Here is an 18,996-nt window from a genome sequence, read left to right on the forward strand (position 1 = left end):
CATCCCCTTCCACAGACTGGCACATCTCAGACTTTAAAGGGATGTTTTGGGCAGTGGGCACAGGTGGAAAAAGGCAATCTCTGTATGAATGACTGTTAGCCCAAGCCACCTGGACAGAGAGCAAAGTGACCGGCTGTCAGGGGAACGCGCGTGTGGGAGAGAGATGCCTTGGCCAGAGAAGCCCAGAGACAGTGGCCAATTGCTAAAGTGAGCTTTTACTGGCTTCCAGGGAGTCTGCAGCAGCTTGTCCAGTTACCCAGCCAACAGCAACTCTGATGATACCTGCTGAAGACAGAGTTTCCCTTGGTGACACAAATAATCATCCTGATTTGAAAGCCTTGACACTTGTCCCTGTAATACAAAATGAATGTGTGCCTTCCAGAGCAACACAAGCTAGATCCTCTCCAGTTATTTCCTGAAAATGCCTAGCACAGCTCTCTAGGAAATCCCAAAGGACATGGCAAACATGTTTAACTCCTAAGTATTATGTGAGAGTGCTACAGAAGGAATGAGAATTTTTAGGAGCAGGGACACTTTTACAAGCTGCTCAGTCACTTTACGCTCTGATGTGGCAAGTCATGCAACTTCTGTACACAGAGGGGGAGAGAAAAATGGAGAAAAAGACTCAAAGGAATGAGTGGGAGGTCTGTATTTTCAACATTAAAATTAATGCAAATCTCTGTTAGCTATATTTAAGTTTTTCAAATCACAAGAATTCAGTGGTTTGGTTTTTTTGATCACAAGCTTCATTGTCATCAGTCTTCTCTATCAGACTTCACTTTCCAAACAACACTTCTCCACTAAAATAATGAAACCCATTTCTACTATTCCAATACCATCTCTTTTGAAATGTTATCCACAATAATCAATACTAGGTATATCAATATCAGCTGAAGAGAGTTACCATCTTTATTTTCATTTTAAGCTCACAGCCTTTTGATGCCTTCATGTTCGCTTTATTGCTGTTTTCTGCTCTTAGAAACTACAATTATCAAGCCTGACCATTCCTGGTTTTGCTGGAAATTTTGCTGGTTATCTCAACTTCAGTGTTCTTGTTCAGCAAGAAATCTTTTTGAGCATGATATCAACCGCAAAGTCTGACTCAAGGATGACAGCAGAATCATTTACCTAGAAGCCCTTTCCCATCCCAACCATTTGTTTCTATGCTCACAGCCTCTGTCTGAACAATTTCATAAACATTCAGGTTTTTGTACTTGTAGAGACAGTATGTGATTTGCCAATACACTATGTCATGACATTCCCTGCCTTCCCTTTCCGAGCAAGTATGAGTGCACGAGGAAACTCCACAGAATTCAGAAAAGTTTCCCAGGCACAGATCTACTCATCTCCCCAGCAAGTTTTGAAATTGTTGTCAGTTAACACAGGAAAGATTAGTACACAATCCTAGACCACAGGGAATAAAGGACAGGTCTGTTCCTCAGACCAGGGTTTCCATCCCTAGGTTACAGGTACTGGATAGGGGTCAGTGACCATTGGCAAAGTCATCCCCTGTTTACTGCACTGACAGCCAAGGTGCTCATCTGTGAAATGCAAAATGATTTGCAGCACGCTTTTAAGGTAAATAACTGGGTATCAGTTTGCCTCAGAAAAGCACATGATGGCTCAATAGCTCATTAATAACTGGCAAGACATCCATGAAACAGAGATGGAGCAGTCAGCTGGAAACTGCAGTGCAATCAGGCAGCCATCCAAAGATAAGCCAATCTTTTTAACATTGTTTAGGGGTTCTGAAAGTGCTCAAGAAGGAGTCACCAGAGGAAGCATAATACTCATGGCCAGACTCCATTAGAAATTATAACGGTTTTGTTTTTCTTCTTTTGACTCTTGATGTAAAACTAGGGGTAAACTCTATATCCACAGAGTACAGGCTACTATTAAGAACAACTGGTTTTGGGACAAGTAGTAGAGGAGAAAACACAGAAAGTACAGAAAGAAAGAAGAAGCTCTAGGCAGTCTCTTTAACTCATGCTTGAATACTTGCTGAGAAAGATTTTAAAGTATTCAGTGGGTTGTTACCTGCTCCATATTGTATCCATGCTTCTCTTTAGCAATGGCAATATATTCATCCACTGAAAAACAAAGAGAAGGTGTAAGTGCATTTCATATCATGATCTCATCTCCCCTTCCCTTTCCCAGTCTAAACCCAGGTCTGCAGCTCTGACTTCAGCCCTCCACAGAGAACTCTCATGAACAGCTACTGTTTCCAACAATTCAGGAACAGAAGGAAATGTAAGAAAAACAAGCCACCAGACAAACTACATATTTTCCTTAAGCCTAAATGGTCCATGACAGCCAATCCAGTTCCAGTACTTCTGAAACGCAGCCTACAGTATTTCAGAACTTGTTCATCAAAACTGTAGACATGACTTTGTCAGCTGCTTTTTGGGGTATGTGTTCATTTTGTGGTGGGTTTTTTACTGGTTGGTGGTGATTTTTTTCATAGCCCCAGAGTAGTTGTTTTCTTAAGGAAAAACATCCCCAGACACAATCCATACTTTCCAATACTGCCAGAATCCTAGTGTTGCACGACTACTACAGATACCTCGGTAAATTTTTCAATTCTTAGGTCTCAGCAATTTTTATCTTGGACCGAACCCACACTCTTGTATCACTACGACCCGTGAGCTTTCAATCTTTACAATGAATGTGCACTGAGAAGTTACATTTTGTATAGATGGGACTAAACCCAAATGTCTCTCACTCAGAGTGACTGAGCCCACATTATGCCCAACAGCACCCATTTGAGAGGAACGGATCAAAGTTAGTTGCAGTGGTGTGTTGTGAAGTCTGTGCCCTTGTGTCTGACCATAAATAGCCACACTGTAATGAAAGTAACACCCCTGGAAACAAAACAATTAATCTAAAAGGTGAGACTCCTGCTTCATGTAGAGGAGTGGAAGATGCCAGAAGCACTGGCTGCCTGTATGATCCCCAACAACATGCTAGTAGTACCCTCACATAAAACTGATACACACAGCCAAAGTTTTCACCCTTGTACAAAAATCAGACTTCACAATGAGTCACATAGCAATGAACTCAAAAATCATTCCCCCTTCTTTTTCTACAGATACCCAGGGAGGAATGAAAGCAAGTTACAGTGCTGAACACCAGACTCATGGAGATCAGGCACAGCAAGGAAATGGTTCTGTGCACTCTGCAGCTAAGGAAGCCACATTTCCCACAGCCTGGACCTCATTATTAACTTCAGGTCTCAAATGTGCTTCTTGCCTATTTTCTACCTCTATGAACACTCTTATGGAATAGCACAGTATTCTTTAAAAGCTCTTCTGTCAAGCTGGGACAGTCCTCAATTATTCCTCCAGCTTATTAAACTAAGCTATAAGCTCAAAAGGTACTGGGAAAACAGAAAGGATAAATCAGAAAACACACAGCAGGAGAGCACCAGCCTCTTATTTTCAACTTGTCATTAATCATAAGAATTTAGATCTAGGTACTTAAAGTAGACATCCCATCTTTAGACTAGCCAATATGACATGTGATAGAAATCACAGACCTTCATCTGAAAAGTACAAAAACTGTGTTAATTTTCACAAAATGGTGTTGGAAAAGAGGGACTTGTTAAGTGTCCTGCAAAAGTACATGAGAATATTAATACAGCCATATGCTGTGGCAGAAGAGCGTGCTGTAAACACAGGCACAGTTCCACATTAGCAAGGACATTCCATGAGGTTCTTGTCCTTCCAGGCTCCCACCTGCACACCATGGCAACTCCCAACAGGCTGACAAACCTGTTCATTGCTCCATGTTCTAGATCCATTCAGTAAAAGTTTTATTAGCCTGCTGGAAAAAGGTCCAGCCACAACCATTCATTTGCACTGCTACAACACAAACACATCTGTCTCTCTAAGTCGACAAATTATTTCTAAGAACAATGTTGAACTGGGATGAAAACCATCCCTTCTTGCAAACAACCTTTTCTTGCACAAGCAAAACATAATAAAATAGTTGCAAAGGCAGTGGAGGTGCTTGGGACAATGACCAACTTCCTAGGCTGAATTTGCTGCATTGCCTAATAGAACATCCTGAGGGTTACCAATGCCTAGTATGAGCCCTGAAAATCAGCTTCACCACAGGGAAAAAAAAACCCCAACTTGCAAAACCACATCACAAGCAGAGAACATGATCCAGAAGAGACATACAGGGTAAACAGGGACAGAGAAGGGAACTGCCTCATACACACACCACCCCTTCCCTCCACATGCCCAGTGGGGCAGGGAACCTCAGTAGGATAGGGGCAGAACAGCAACTTCAGGTGCTTCCAGAGTTACAAAACCACATCAAGAACAACGGCTGCCAGGAAACCCTACATGCAGCATTTCCCTGTAGTTCAGCTAAATGCTCTCTGCTTCCTTAAAAAACAGGCATTGCACATGCAGTGTTATATATTTTGTCTAAGGAGGACGTGAAGGAAGGAGGAGGGAAAGGAGCTGAATTCTCTCAAGTCCAAGGCTGAATTAAGCTCCTGAATGCTAAGTACTACTGCATTAACTACCCTGCTTTCACCATGGAAAGATCTACAGCTCCTCATTTGATTTCAGCATCTCATCCTTTAATATATACAGAGAAGAGATGAGGTCGTTGTCCTTTCCAGCATATTATCTTTCTTATGCCTGATGTTAAGTAATGAAAACGTACTTGCTCCCCAAAAAAATCATTACAGCATTTTCTCTCCTAAGTAAGGAAGGACATTAGCAAGGTCCCCACATATCAATAGGATTTCTCTTCAAACAAGGCAATACACCACTGAGCCAAACCGTAGACTATGAGTGACTAGACAACATGAAAGTAAGCTTTCAGGAAAAGATGCTTTTACTGTCACGGTAGGTTCTGTAACACCTCAGTATTATATCTCATTGTTACAGTGGAGGAAGAGAAAAGAATAAGGCAATAAGGCAGTAAACTGACCATGAGCACACAGCAGTAGTACTCCTAAACACTAAAAGAGCATTTGTGGGTGAAGGACAGACAAGGAGTACTCCACCGTGCTCTCCTCTTGGCTTGTTTCCTGCCTGCTTACTGCCAGTCTAGCCCCTCCTGCTTGTCATTTCTTGGCTAATGTGAGCTCACTTGCTTTGATGCATGCACCCGAGAGGAATGACAGTCCCTTGAGCAATCCTTCCTTCCCCCTCCATATGCAGTCAGCAAGGAAGAGCATGGCACCAGCTGAGTCACGGATCCCTTTAGTCTCCCATACCAGTAGAGCCTGGAATTTCCACAAGCTCAATGCTTTACATGCCACACCAGATAAAGAAGTGTCCTCTTCCATCTCTGCCTTCCCTCCACACCTCTGGCGAGCACACGGCAGCGGGCACGTGAAACTCTGCTCGCCGCGTTGCAGCGGCATTCAGTCACGCTCGGTGTGTAACAGCAATCTGTCCAGACATCACAGTCCAGAGCCAGAGCAGCCTGGGGCAGAGCCCTGCTTACACCAGAAGAGACAGCTTGCCAGCATAGCTCTGAGCTGCTTTCCAGAAGAGAACAAGCAAGAGCAGCAGAGCAATCCCAGCTCATTCCCCCAGCATAAAATACACCACCAAGCACTCTTCCTACCAGCATAACTTTTTCCTGAACAGCGTGGGTAAGAGTATCCTCACCTCCAATCCAACTCATTTCCCTATGCCAGAAAGATATTTCAATACAGACCAGGCCAAAAATACAATGAAACTTGAATAGAGACAGTTGTGTGACAGAAGATGCATTGCTCCTGTGAAGGCTCTTGTTGCTACTAGAAACCAGATGGGGGGAGGGACAGAGAAGAGAACCATAAAATGTATTTCTTCACCTACTTGGCTACATTTCTTCTCTTATGTGCATTTTAGCTGTGTTGGGGTGAGCAGGATCACTCTGTCCACCCCACACCCAAAATGGAGTGAGCATTGGCCCAAAGAGCCCCTTCCTACAGCCAGTCGTGCTCAGGAAAGCAGCAGTAGCACAAAAGGCAGGGTTGCAAAGGGAACAGAGCCTCACATACACACTGTCACCAGCAAAGAGGGGCACAGAGTGCTCAGATGCTAAAAGACATCTCCTGAATAAGAGATGACTGAAGGACCCTGGGTGTAGCACTAAGACAGCCAAAGAGGTAAGGGAAATGGAAGGGAATGGCAAAGGAAGCACAGAAAGATGTTTCCACCCCCCACCCCACTAGAGAGGGGAGTTTGACCAAAATGGTACCCTTAACCCCCTGAATTTTATGTTCTTGCTCCCAGCCAGCCTTCTCATAAAGACTTGCCTCTTGCTAACTCACTTCCCTGCAAAAATTCTTCACCAGAGGCAAAAGAAAGAGGAACCTCTTGGCTGACACAGGGAAGGAGGTAAACGAGCAAACAACTGCATTGCTGATTTTCAGTCCCACATCCTTGAACAGTGAATTGAGACGTAAAACATAAGCATTTATTTCAGAAGGGCGGGAGAACTGTGAAAAGAGGAACGCCTGAAAAGAATGACTCCCCTCATCACCGTTTGATCACATTTCAATCTCTCTGAGTGGGTCCTTCTGGAGAATTTCTCCCCCCTTCCCAAACTTGCTTGTCAATGACCCCACAAGAATCACATGGTGTTCAGCAGACTCAACGACCCTAAGGCAGGTTTGCAGCATGAGTGAGTGTGCTAAAGCCTATAGAAAGCAACAGGAATGCAGAGGTAGAGCTGTTGCTGCAACCTCAGTTCACCCCTATTACTAGGGTACTGCAGGAGCTCTGAACACTTTGCATATTACGTGATGCAATACCCTGGCAGAACAGGGTGAAATGAGGACAAAAGCAGCATCCTTTGCAGCCTCAGTAATGTGCTTCACAGGGTTTGATCAATGCTGGAACCTGCAAGGAATTCTGGATGTTGCTATACATCTTTCCCTCCCCTCCATCTCCCCTGAGAATAGGAAAAAAATGAAAGAAAAGAAAAAAAAAAGAGAGAGTCAAGACCCAAAATAAATCTATACTATATAAAGAAAATAAGGACATGTAGACACGTGAAACTTTTCCAAATTCCAAAACACAATTATGACGGTACACAAACAACCGAGCACAGTTTTCGCCTCGCCTGTGATAATAACGAGCAGCTGCATTGCCGTCCCGCTGCCCTGGTGGCACCGGTGGAGCACTCCTGCCACCTCGTGGTCCCAGCCCGGGAGAGAAAGCTGCCAGAATCACACCAGCCTGCTCAATTGTCTCCCTAAAGTTAGCTGCAACTGGATGCAGGGGAAGCAGGCAAAGATCCTGAACAAAATCACCTGAATGAAACTAAAGCCTACATTATCTTAGAGGTCGTTCTAACCTTAATTATTCTGTGTTTCTATTCAAAAGGTTCTTATGCCTTGGAAAAGCTATTTCCTCTTCTTGGTAAGATGTGATGTAACAGGCAGAAGAAGAGAGGGAGACAGGACACAGAGGTGTTTTGTGTCCTGTGCTGACCCACCTGGGCAGGCACACAGCCTCCTTTAACACAATTTCTAGGAACAGAAAGTGCTGGTTACACAGACACAAAGGCTACTTAAAAACCTCTTCACGCAACTGAAGGCACAAGAGGATTTGGGCTTCAACTCCACAGCAGCTGCAGCAGGTGAGGATAAAGTCTGGATGCAATTGCAAGGCAAAGGAAAATTTACCCCTTACTGGAGAAGCTTACTTGAATAGGACCAAGAGAAAATACGTTGCAGCAGGACATGGTAACTTGAGTCTCCACAGTACCTATTAACCTCCCACCCACTTACCCCCTGTTGCTCAGATTTTACTTGTGTATCATCTCTTGTCCAGGTACCAAGGACCACAGGGTGCCAGTGCATTAGAAGTCTCTTATGGCACCAGGACCAGACTAAGCACCCCTATCCTCCATCCACCACTTTCCACTTGTGAGCACAAGCACCTGCCTGGAATCCCAGGGATTCAGACTGGCAAACTGTGCCACCCAAAAGCTCTTTCCCAGCCCATCAGCTCCCTCACCCAAGCATGCAGTTACAGGCATACAAGCACTGAGTGGTGGCTGGCAGCATGGAGATGCTCTGACCTCCTAGGAGAGGCAGTCCAGGACTGTCCTGTCACCAGCCCTACCCACACAGGCTGCCCCTTTGTCCTGTACCAGCTCTGGAGCCACTCAGGGCACTGACCACCACCAAAGCTGAAAGCTACTCATAGAAGTTTTATATGGTTGTGTACCATATAAAAATCCCTTTTATTGGGAGGTTGCACAAGCCTGAGAAGAGATGAGCCCTCCTAGTTTCAGCAAGGAATGAGACTGGCTGAAGCCGAAAGTGAGACTCATTCCTTGCCCCAGCACAGCACAGCAGCAGGGATGAGCAGGCAGGTAGGAACAGGTCTACATAAACTTGCACTGGTGAGGAAAAAAGCTGTTCACAGAACACACCTGGAGCGTGGAAACTGCAGCCTGACAGAGAATAGATCAAGGAATAAAATGGAGTGCCCCACTGCTGGGAGATTTATCCTTTTAAAAACCCTAATACCTACCAAGAGTTTCCTTTGTCACACAAAGGCAATCGTCCCCAAGCAGTGCATGCCAATAAACTAAAAAGAAACACTGTATTTCCTACCTCCATTTTTGTTATTGTTAATACTGCTCTTTGCATGGCCTGCACCTAAGGACAAGTTCAAAGTTGAAACCTCAGTGATGGTTAAAGACTCCACTCATCTGCCTTTAGATTTTGCTACACCAGCTAGAAAGCTGAACTACAGACACTGTATACTGGCTAATTTGCATAATTTTTGTGGCTTGCCAAAACTGTATTAAACTCTTTACCAGGAAAGGCCTTTTGCTAGTGCACATGTAACTTTCAAAGCCATTACCAATGGATGTTCCTCCCTGAAGCTGCACCCTCTGCTGACACCATCACACCATGAAAAGTCTCAACAGACTGCACGTACACAGGGCAGTGTGCTAATGAGGACTGCCAGAAGGAAAGGCAGATGGGTGATGCTCTCTGCTGCTGCTGTACTCCTTCAGAAAGGCCATGTGGATGCTCATGGTAAGGACACACACAGAGGATCCTCTGGGAAGAAAGACTGCTTCTTTTACATCCATCACATTCAACCTACAATCAGAAGTTTGCTCTGCCATAGCAAATTAGTTACCCATAGCATCGTTTGCCATAGCAAACTGAACATCAATTCACTTGAGGGATTGCACAGGTTTAAATATCTACAGAGCCCTGGGTACCACGAGCCCAGATGTTGCCAGATGTGCTACAGAAAAGGATGACAGAGATCTGACAGAGTAGTAACAAAGAGGAAATAATTGTCTTTGGGACCTAGCACAGAACAGGAAGAGCCAAATGAGATAACCATGGGACTTAAACTATGACCATATGAAATCAGAGCACGCCTATCATTTAGCACTGCAAGCCTGATCCTAAATCAGACGAGACACTGGACTGTATTAAATGTAATGATCAGAGCAATTGATATTGGGTTTAAAGCCATGTGAGAGCAGAAACCCAGCACACATTAGCTTCTGGCAGGGAGAAAACATTCATTCCCATGTATGACCTTCCAAGACAGAAAGGCAAGTTACAGACAGGATAAATGCATACAGAAAACACCTAAAAAACAAAGTGAGTTTATGGCAGAATAGTTCTTGGCATTATTCAGTACTGTGCTCTCAATTCAGTCTGAGAAGCCCTAAAGCCAGATTTCTTCTGCTGTCAAACTTTGGCTTGAGTTCACTCTACTGGGAGGTCCCAGCCTAGGATTACACACTTCAACTACAGGCAACACACCCAAGCAACTCAAGTAGCAACCTGAGCATTATCAATACAGTTGTGGCAAGAGGCAGATTATTTAAAAAAAAATCATATTGTTCAGTGCAGGGGATTCTAACTTGGGTTAGAAGAAACTCCTTTGCACAGATTTTTGTATAGAAATTATCATGCTCACTCCTTGAGAATGCCTGATCCAGTGAATGCTTTCCAAAAGCCGTATTTGCTAATTTGGAAAATAAACAAACAAAAAAGCCAACAAACACCACACCAATTTGACACACACTAATGAGAGAACCAGTATGGGAGACCCCAGAGTCAGATTACTAGCAATCCCATACAAGGCTTCAATACCCTGCCTAGGAACATTCTCAGCTCTTCATCCACATCATGCTTTATACATTGAAATTCTTGGTCTGCAAAACACTCAGCAGGAATATTATAAAGCTTCATTGAGTAACCTGCTGCCACCCAGCTTCAGAAGCCACCAAGGAATATTCAGAGTGAAAACACTCTAAAGAGGGTAAAACCTTCCACAAGGTCCATTTTCTGACCTCAAAGAGATTTTGAAAGCTCCTAAAAACCAGAACTATTATATTCTCTGCTGTTGTAGGAATGCAGACTAATGAAAGCCCTGCATCAGAGCCAGGCTTCCTAAACAGCATGTGTTACTCCACTTCCCCACAACACAGGGTCTTTGTGCAGCATGAGGGAACATGCACAAGGGGTATGCAGGAGCAGAATAGCCATCAGGTTAAATTACAGCTCATTATTATTGTTACTGATAATAAGGCCTGTGACAAGAAAGGAGAAGCCACGCTGACTCCCTTTATATTGGACACAAAAGCAAAAGAAGTGATCAATTTGTCCCATGGCTACCTCCTTGAGGGATGCCACTTGGGCAGAAAGGAAGCATCAGGCAAGCCAGCAGTGAGCAAGAGGAAGGAGACAAGTCTGAGTCACACAGTTGCTGCCCTCAGCAGATGTGCATCACCCCACTACACACAGGTCAGCCTTTGGGAGACACTGACATTCGGTGCATCCATTCTTGCACTTATCTACTTCCTACAGGTCAGAACCAGAAGTGGTGCAAAGCTGTGTCTGACTTCTCTAAGGAGACCATGCAGAAAGACAGCAAGGTACCACAGCCAGATCTTGAATGACATCATCCTTAGAGTAGCCTCTAAACCAAAGCAGTAGTGTTATGTTGTCAGATATTAAGGTGTTAAAATACTGCCAAATTAAATTGATTTAGAAAAAAATCAAGTTACAGATTCAGACAGCACATGCTGAAACTTGGATTACATGCAGGCTCTCAGCCCTCAAGGCTGACCCTAAGACACTCTGTGGAAAAGCCTATGATAAATCAATGTTACTAAATAGACCCTGGAATATCAGTGGTGGGTTACCATGGTTTTAGTCAGGAGTCAGACACCCAGTCCTTACTGAGAAGTTATTATGTATATATATTACCACTAATGCTTGCAGTGCTAGAAAATTCACTACAACCCTATGACAATTTGAACCTGCACAAGAAGCACATGAACAGGGAAGTAACTTAAGGTAGAGTGCAAAAGTAAGAGTACAGGAAGATTAAGTAGTAGGAGTGGTTCCTAATTAGAGCAAATGATGCCACAACAAACACATAACGATGAGGGAAGCTCTGGCACATGTCCTGGAGAAAGCCAAGCTGCTTTGCCTCCTGCACTAGCAGGTCTGCAAAGGTCACACTTGGCAACACATGAACTCATCACAGCAAGCTGTTAGGGCTATGACCTCCTCAAGCATTCTTCCATGAAGACATCTCCCATGAGAGCTCCTCCCTGCCTGTGCACAGCTTCCATCACTTACCTATAAACATACACTTGCTGACTAACTTTGCTCTAAGGAAAAAATAATAATTAAAAAAAAATAAATAGAAAGTTACGCTTAGTTCCCTAATCCTTCCTATTTTTTGCTCACAGCTACCATAAGGGACCAGAAAAAGCAAGCTAGTCCTTTGAAATGCTCAAGCCTGCCGTTCCCAGCAGGACTGGAGCACACTCAGCCCGTCCCAGGGCTGGGCCAGGCAGTGAAGCAGCTGCAGCCTCCTCGTTCTCGTCACACTGGTCCTACAACTCACGCAGCGCCAATCAGGCTGGCTAAGGCTGCTCCCAAACGAATTCCAGATCAAGGCTCAGTGCCAGGTAACTCTTAACACAGCCATCATCACTCCATTACATCCACGTCATCCTGTCTCTAAACTTCTCTCAGGAAAAAAAGCTTCCTCTGAGCCAGCAGTGGCTGGATCCCGCAGCAGCGCAGCCGGCATTTCAAAGTGGGTCAGCCCGACACGCTCGGAGAGGCCTGGATCTCACTGCAGGGAAAAGGAGGAACAGGTGGCAGGAGAGAACAAGGCACATGAAGAAACTGGTGACTGCCTCCCCCCTCCCAGCACAGCAGCAACAGTTCCTCCAGGAAAACACAGCTACCTTAGATAAGACATCCTTTTCCTGGATAGTTTCCAAAACATTGTCTTCTTCAGGCTTTTTTTTTTTTGTTTGTGGGCTTAGTGGGAAAAAAACAACAAAACAAACCAAACAACAAAACAAACCACAACAACAGAATTCAGTGTACCTTTGTCACAATCCATCCAAATATGCACCCTAGTTCTTTCAAACTAAATTGCTTTCCTGACTCCATTACTGTGAAAGGGTTAAAAATTCATCTTAATTTAAATATGCATTCAGGATGCAGATATATCAACCTGCAGCAATAATGATGAAAGAACTGCTCTGAGATTTCCACACAGAGAGAGCTACAACAGCAACTAGCACGGCAGATGACAAACAAAGGGGAAACTGCAGCTAAGTTTGAGGCAACTCAGCCATTGCAGGGACACATCCACAGCCTCTGAATGCTGGTTATCTTCTTTTTGCTATTCATAATATGCTACTATAAGCATCAAAAGTTGCCTTAGTTAAAACTAAAAATTGCATTCCTTCACCTTTGTCTTTTGAGCATTTTCTGAAGTGCAGTGACTGCAGCTGCTGGGAAAAGTGGCCATGGCATTCATATTATTTCTATTCTATTTCTATTTTATATTATTAATTTATATTATTTCTACAGCTAAATTCAAGCAGAACCTTAAATTAAACACTAATTCTTTCATTTCTGAATTCATGGAAATGCATTCTTCAGCTACTGTATTTACATCCAAGCTTCACAGCTGCCAGGTTTGCTGCATAATATGAAATTTGGATTAGGGATAAACACAAACCCAATTCTGCTTTTACATTAATCCTTTTTGCTGTCACCGGGACAGACAACAAACTGATATTTCTAGGTAAGGAGCATACACAAACAGCACAAACCTGAGTTTGGATTTTTTTGCAATCTTTACTTGAGCAACAAAAGGTCAGCATGTACCTTCAGGAGACAATCACAACTCCTGAAGTCCACCCCTTGGAGACCTAGCAGCTCTTTTTTCAGTGCTCATACTTTTACTACTACCAAAAAAAAAAGGAAACCATCACCTCAACAAGTTATTTTTGTTTGTGTCCTTGGACACAAACAAGCAGAAAAATCCCAAACAGGAGAAGCAAAATACATATACATCTTCCCCCACAACCTCCCACAGCACTCAGCCAACCACAAAAAAACCTCAAGTATAAGCTCAGCTAGGAGTTCAACAACAGGTTTTTCTCTCTGGTAGCAAAGCCCAAGCGGCTCCTACTCTCCCATCTCTGGCCAAGGTGGCTGCACTTTTACTGAGCACCAACACAACCTTTTGTGGAGTCACAAACCAGGTCACCATAGAGGACACAGGGGAGAGTGGATTCAAAATAAAACAATTTCAACTGCTTCAAGGATCCTGATGAGGTCATAATGGAGAGGAGAGACTTAAAAACATCTTTTCTGATACATAAAAGACTATATCCTCTGCCTCACTGCTGCTGCCTGAGGAAGGGTGCCTGTATGCTGGGGAGGACATGGCTCTCAAATATCCCTGAAGCAATATTCCCTTCCATTTTAAATGCATCCTGTAAATAGGGGCTTTATTTTCTAAAAGGGAGATTTTAGGATCAGCACTTTCCCCAGTCTACACTCTCCTATTTGTGGTTTTCTGCTTATATTTATTGCACTCTACACCCCATGGAAAATGATAGCTAATGACGATAGTGACAGAGTCACATGTTCACAGAATTCACAGGACAAAATAAGTAAGCCAAGGGGAAAAGACTATGTCCAAACATAAGCTCTTCTTCAAACAGCTATGGCTCAGATACACACTGAAAACAGAGACCAGCCACAAAAAATCATGATCAGACACATGCAGTTAATCTTGGAAGACATTTTCATGTTCTTTATTCTGATAGTCATTTTAAATTAGAGAATAGACAAAATAGATTCCCAAGCTTGCTCAACATTCTCTTTACTAGAGTAATCCAGAGTCCATTTTATGCAAAGATTAACCCTTGAACTAAAGCTAGAGACAGACTCTGGCCACTTAAACCTGCAACCTGCCCTCTGAAATTCTGGCATTCACCATCACAACAGAGGAGAGCTACCAAAACTCACTTGCACCCTAAAAAGGCTGCAGACACACTAAGGACCAGAGCATACTTAAAAATGTAGTTGGGACATGGGCTTTTCAAATCCCCAGTGCCAACTCTTAACTTCCTAGGGCGGAGCACCACACGCTCCCAGTTACCCAGCACAGTTAACTAAACCTTGCCCAGCCAAACACCACAGGGTTAATATCTTTAGTAACCATAGCAACCAGCACTTCTTCCTCCATCAGAGCCTCAGCTGGCACATTACTGCCTTCCCAGCATCAGGCTTTGCAGCACATTTAGGGACTGCTCCCTTTCCCCCAGCCACAGGGTGTGGCCAGGCACATTAGGAGGATGTGGGAGCACTCAGCTGTTTCACCTAATTCTGGCATTTCTCTGTCCCCATGTCCCGTGGGTCCTTCTATTTCCCCTCCACAGAAGGGAAGGAGGATGTCTGAATTCCCCCCATGTGCACCAAGGCAGACACAATGTAAAGCAGGGAGCCAGCTGCAGCCTCAAAAGAAGGGATACCACAGGATAACATCGGGAGGGACTGGTGAATACTGAAGCTGGCAATGCCAAGCAGCCACCAGGTCAAATGGAAGTAGCAGTACAAGACCAGAAGATCCAGCTGCCAGAGGTATTAGGAACAGTGTTTGCCTGCTCAGTGACACCCCATAAACTGTAAGTACACTAGAGATATCCACCAAGATATCAGTGAGAAAACAAAACTCCCATCTAGCAGCACACGTTTTCTGTCAAGAAGAGAGACAAAAAATTAGTTTCAAAGCAGAGCTTATCACTAGCAAAACAATACATCTTTTCTTCTTGTAGTGCACTTCTGAACTGCAAATGCATAAAAGCAATAATCACATCCTACCCTCTCGCCTGGTGTCCACGCCTCACTCCTGGGCAGCTGCTGCATGCCAACACTTGTTCATTTCTAAACCAACCCAAAGTCATTTTTTTGGTTCCACTCACTGGCGTGCTTGGCACAGAGAGAGACACTGCTGTTTTATTAATAGCTTCATGCTGGCCCAGCTCAGTCCTGTGCAGGGCTTCCACAGCATCGTTACAATGCATTTTTCACTATTTCCCCTCCTCCTTCACCATGTGCCACTCTAAGAGAGCAGATGCCTGTCTCCCACCTAGCTGTCCTGCTCCTCAATGTCACCTTGCTCAAGGCATCATTCTTCCTCCTGTGCCCTTCCCCACCCTCTGTGACAGTCCCAGCACGGCCAGAACAGCTGCCCTCCATGGCTCCAAGTCCACAGAGCCTCTCAGGAGTCTCACTTCGAGAGCAAGCTCTTTGTGAGAGGTGTGACCCAGCCACAGCACAGGGCATTTGGAGCAGAGCTAGAAGGGGAGCGGTTATTTTAAGTCAAATGTTCAGTTACTGCATAGTGACATTTCTTTTTTTCATCTTCAAAAGAAAAAGGACAAACTTCTAGTTTTGGGCTAACTTTGTGACTACTATGGTGGCACTGCTATGCAAGTGACCCCTCAAAGGCAGAAGGCTGGCAGTAGACATGGACCATGCTGGCAGCATTCAACTTTGGTACTAATATGAACAAGGCAGTAAGTGATTTGTACCCAAGATTAATGGTCAGCAAGGCAGAGGATAAAAAAAACCAGCAATATGCCAACACATACTTCTGCTTTCATCTTCTCTAATGCATCCATCACTTCATGGCATCCAGGTAAAAGGTTTCCCCAGTGTGATTAAAACATTTCTTTGGCACATAGGGTGCACGGGACCCAAACAAGCTTTTAACTAATTGTGTGAGCCTGGAGCATCAGGTATGCAGATATCCACCAGGTCTCAGCTGGCTATCACACTGGTCTTTCCAGGTTTCATTTCAGCAGCTTACAGGAGACAAACCCACAACCTCCAACAGTTTAACCAGTCCTCTGCCAAACCCATCAGGTGCACTGCTCTGAGCATTGTCACAGATCTGCTCAGTGGTTTTTAGCACAGATTCCCCTTTAACAAGGGTGGGCTGCCCAATTTCCACTGAGTGCACAGAACTCTCCCGCTCACGAGAGCTACAGCTCACTCTGAGGAAGAGCTAACATGTGCTGCTTCCATCTTCTTGCTGAGCCCCAGCCACAGGAACAGAGAAGAGCCTTGTGATTCTCAGGCATTGGATGAATTCAAGGCTTTGGAGTACAAAAAACAGTAATCACAGGTACCAATGTGTACAATGTGCTGATTGGAAGGATCTGTTCACCCACACTTCAGCCTGAGGAGCAGCATTGAAATGGATGTGCCAGCTGGGACTCACCAATGCACAGCCCAAGGAGCTACACCAGCCTCCTGGAGAACACAGGAGAACTCCCCCCTCTTGCAATTTCACAGTGGCAATGAATGATCTCCCACACCAACGATAATACATCACAAAAATCCATGGTTTAAAAAGGCATCAAGAAATACAAGAATCCCTCACTTCCCTGGATAACTTCCAGAAGTCAATTTCCACAAAAAACCTCCACACACTCGGACATTTCCTTTCAGTCTGTGTGGGCTTATTTTGCAGCCATCTATTTGTATTATGTGTGTCTCTTATTATGTCAAAATTTCTCTTTGAGAGAATAATTGACAATAGCCCCCTTTCAGTCTCTCTTCAGTAAGCTAAACAGATGGAGTTTGCTTCAGCTTCTGTTTTCAAATTGTTCCAGCAGCTCCTGTCCCCGCCCTTTTCTCAGTTTTTAAACACTAAAGCCAGGGTTCATTCCTCTGAATGCTGCTGGGTGGAAAGGCAGCAAACTCTTCCAGTGACTACCTCACTCATTACACCCACATAATCTTCTGGGTCAAGCAGGACACTGGGAAGCTTTGCTGAATTACCTGCCCACTGTTTCCCCAAGATTGCTCTCTAAGCTACTTCCTCCCAAACCCCAGGCTTGATGTAGAAAGCCAGAGATTTCAGTACTGAGATTCATAACCCTGCAGTTGGGTCATTAAGAGCCCATTGCATTGGCAGCAGTCCAAGTCAGGAAAAGACCCAAAGCACTCGACAAGACTGTCAGTAGCATTAATTTTATTTACCATCCTGTCAGTCTACAGGCTCACCCACAATTCCCTATCAATTCCCACATCACTGATGGAAATGCTGATCATCATCAGTCCTCTCACACATCCCCCTGGATGTCATTTAATTCGGATTCACTATCAACAGTGCCAAGGCTTGTCAGTGAACTTGAGAGACACTGGAGAGACCTCCTGTCTCCTGATGTTCTTTCATCATAAACCGTAAAGCAGATTAGAGAACTCTGCTTGTGATACATTTAGTAAGTGCTCTACAGCCATTGCAGAGTACTGGTGTTTTGGAGGAAATTCCCATCCTTTGCAAGGAAGGGGGATTGAATCAGCCTCTCATGCAATCAGTGCCTAACAGCTTACTTGAATACATTAGAGCAATAAACTTATTTTTACCAATCAATCAATTTTTAGTTTCAAAAAAACAAAAGCTCCTACTTTCAGCAGCATTTGTTTTCACAGCTCATTTTTAAGAAATGAGACAGAGACAGGAATACCTCATTTCTTTCAAAAGGATCAGCTCAGATTGACACAAAACAAAGCTATGACAAACCAGCTCCCACCCTGTTCTCTCATTCCCTGCACAGCTGCCCTCTTCTCATCTGCCACCCCAAGGACCCCTTAGCCTCTCACAATGCTCCTTTGGATTTTTACTACTACTAGATACCTAATTTCTTAACTCCATCCCTCTGTATCAAATAGGCACCTGGGAGGTATTTTCTGTGCCATGTACAGTGCAATAACCTCATACTTCACTTCCCCACACTCCAAATGAATTTTACTTTTTTTTTTTTTTGCTGTACCTCTTCTGAAAGGTGAACTCACTATTGAGTCTTATACTCTTACTAAAATATTCAATATTTTGAGAATTTCATTCTAGCCCTCTTCTTATATTCACACTGTTTTCCTCAACACTTTTACTGTACTAATAGACAACTGCCACCTAGTTTTTATTTATCAGTATCAAAACTACTTTTTAATTACCTGTTATGTTCATGACATCTTCTTAGCAGATATTATACCCTCTCTGTGCTCTCTGAGTATATTTCTGTGCCAATTACCACAGAATACTCAGTTAAGGATTATCTTACTCAGTTCTTCCTTTTCCTCCTCCATTCTGTCTTCCCTCTTCAAGAAACCAGTTTCCTATCAGACAGGAGTTAAAGGTTCCAAATCTGAGCTGAGATTCAAAAGACATCCAGACTTGAGAGGCAGCTACAGGAATCCTGTGTCACAGACAACCCTTGAATAGTCACTCCTCTTGGTGGTGGCAACTATTTCTTGCTGTTTTACCTTTGAAGAGGCTTCTAGTCCTAAGTAACTGTCAAATACATTCCTCTCCTCATCAGCCTTATTTATTTCAGCATCTAATAGCCAACAGGGAGCAGACAAGGAGAGAAGGCAAATATGATCCTTGCAAAGCCCTTTTTATCTGCAGATCAGTACCATCATCATTCTGTAACTTAAGGGGTAACTTGCTCAGTAGAACAAATGCCCCAGGGCAGAGCACAGGCCCTTCATGACAGAGCCAGTTGGTGCACAGTCTCTGCTGCCTTAATTTGCAAATGCCACTACATCTTCACATGTACCTTATCATGCATCCCAGGCCTTGAGTTTACAGGAAAATCAGGTATTGACTTAATAGTGCCACCACAAAAACTGCAGAGGAACAGGAA

The 18,996-nt window shown here is 44.0% G+C and overlaps 1 protein-coding gene across 2 annotated transcripts in view; it reads right to left on the reverse strand.

Annotated features, from left to right (window-relative positions):
• The window catches only part of RCOR1 (REST corepressor 1), an 82,330-nt gene that overhangs the window by 21,584 nt on the left and 41,750 nt on the right, over positions 1 to 18,996 (reverse strand). For both annotated transcript variants that reach the window (XM_039712561.1, XM_039712562.1), the window contains one exon: positions 2,038 to 2,090. In XM_039712561.1, coding sequence (XP_039568495.1) covers positions 2,038 to 2,090 — 53 coding nt within the window. The remainder of the gene's footprint in view (positions 1 to 2,037; positions 2,091 to 18,996) is intronic.

This window comes from Passer montanus, unplaced genomic scaffold (assembly GCF_014805655.1).
Source record: "Passer montanus isolate IOZ18808 unplaced genomic scaffold, ASM1480565v1 scaffold27, whole genome shotgun sequence".
Classification (NCBI taxonomy): Eukaryota; Metazoa; Chordata; class Aves; order Passeriformes; family Passeridae; genus Passer; species Passer montanus.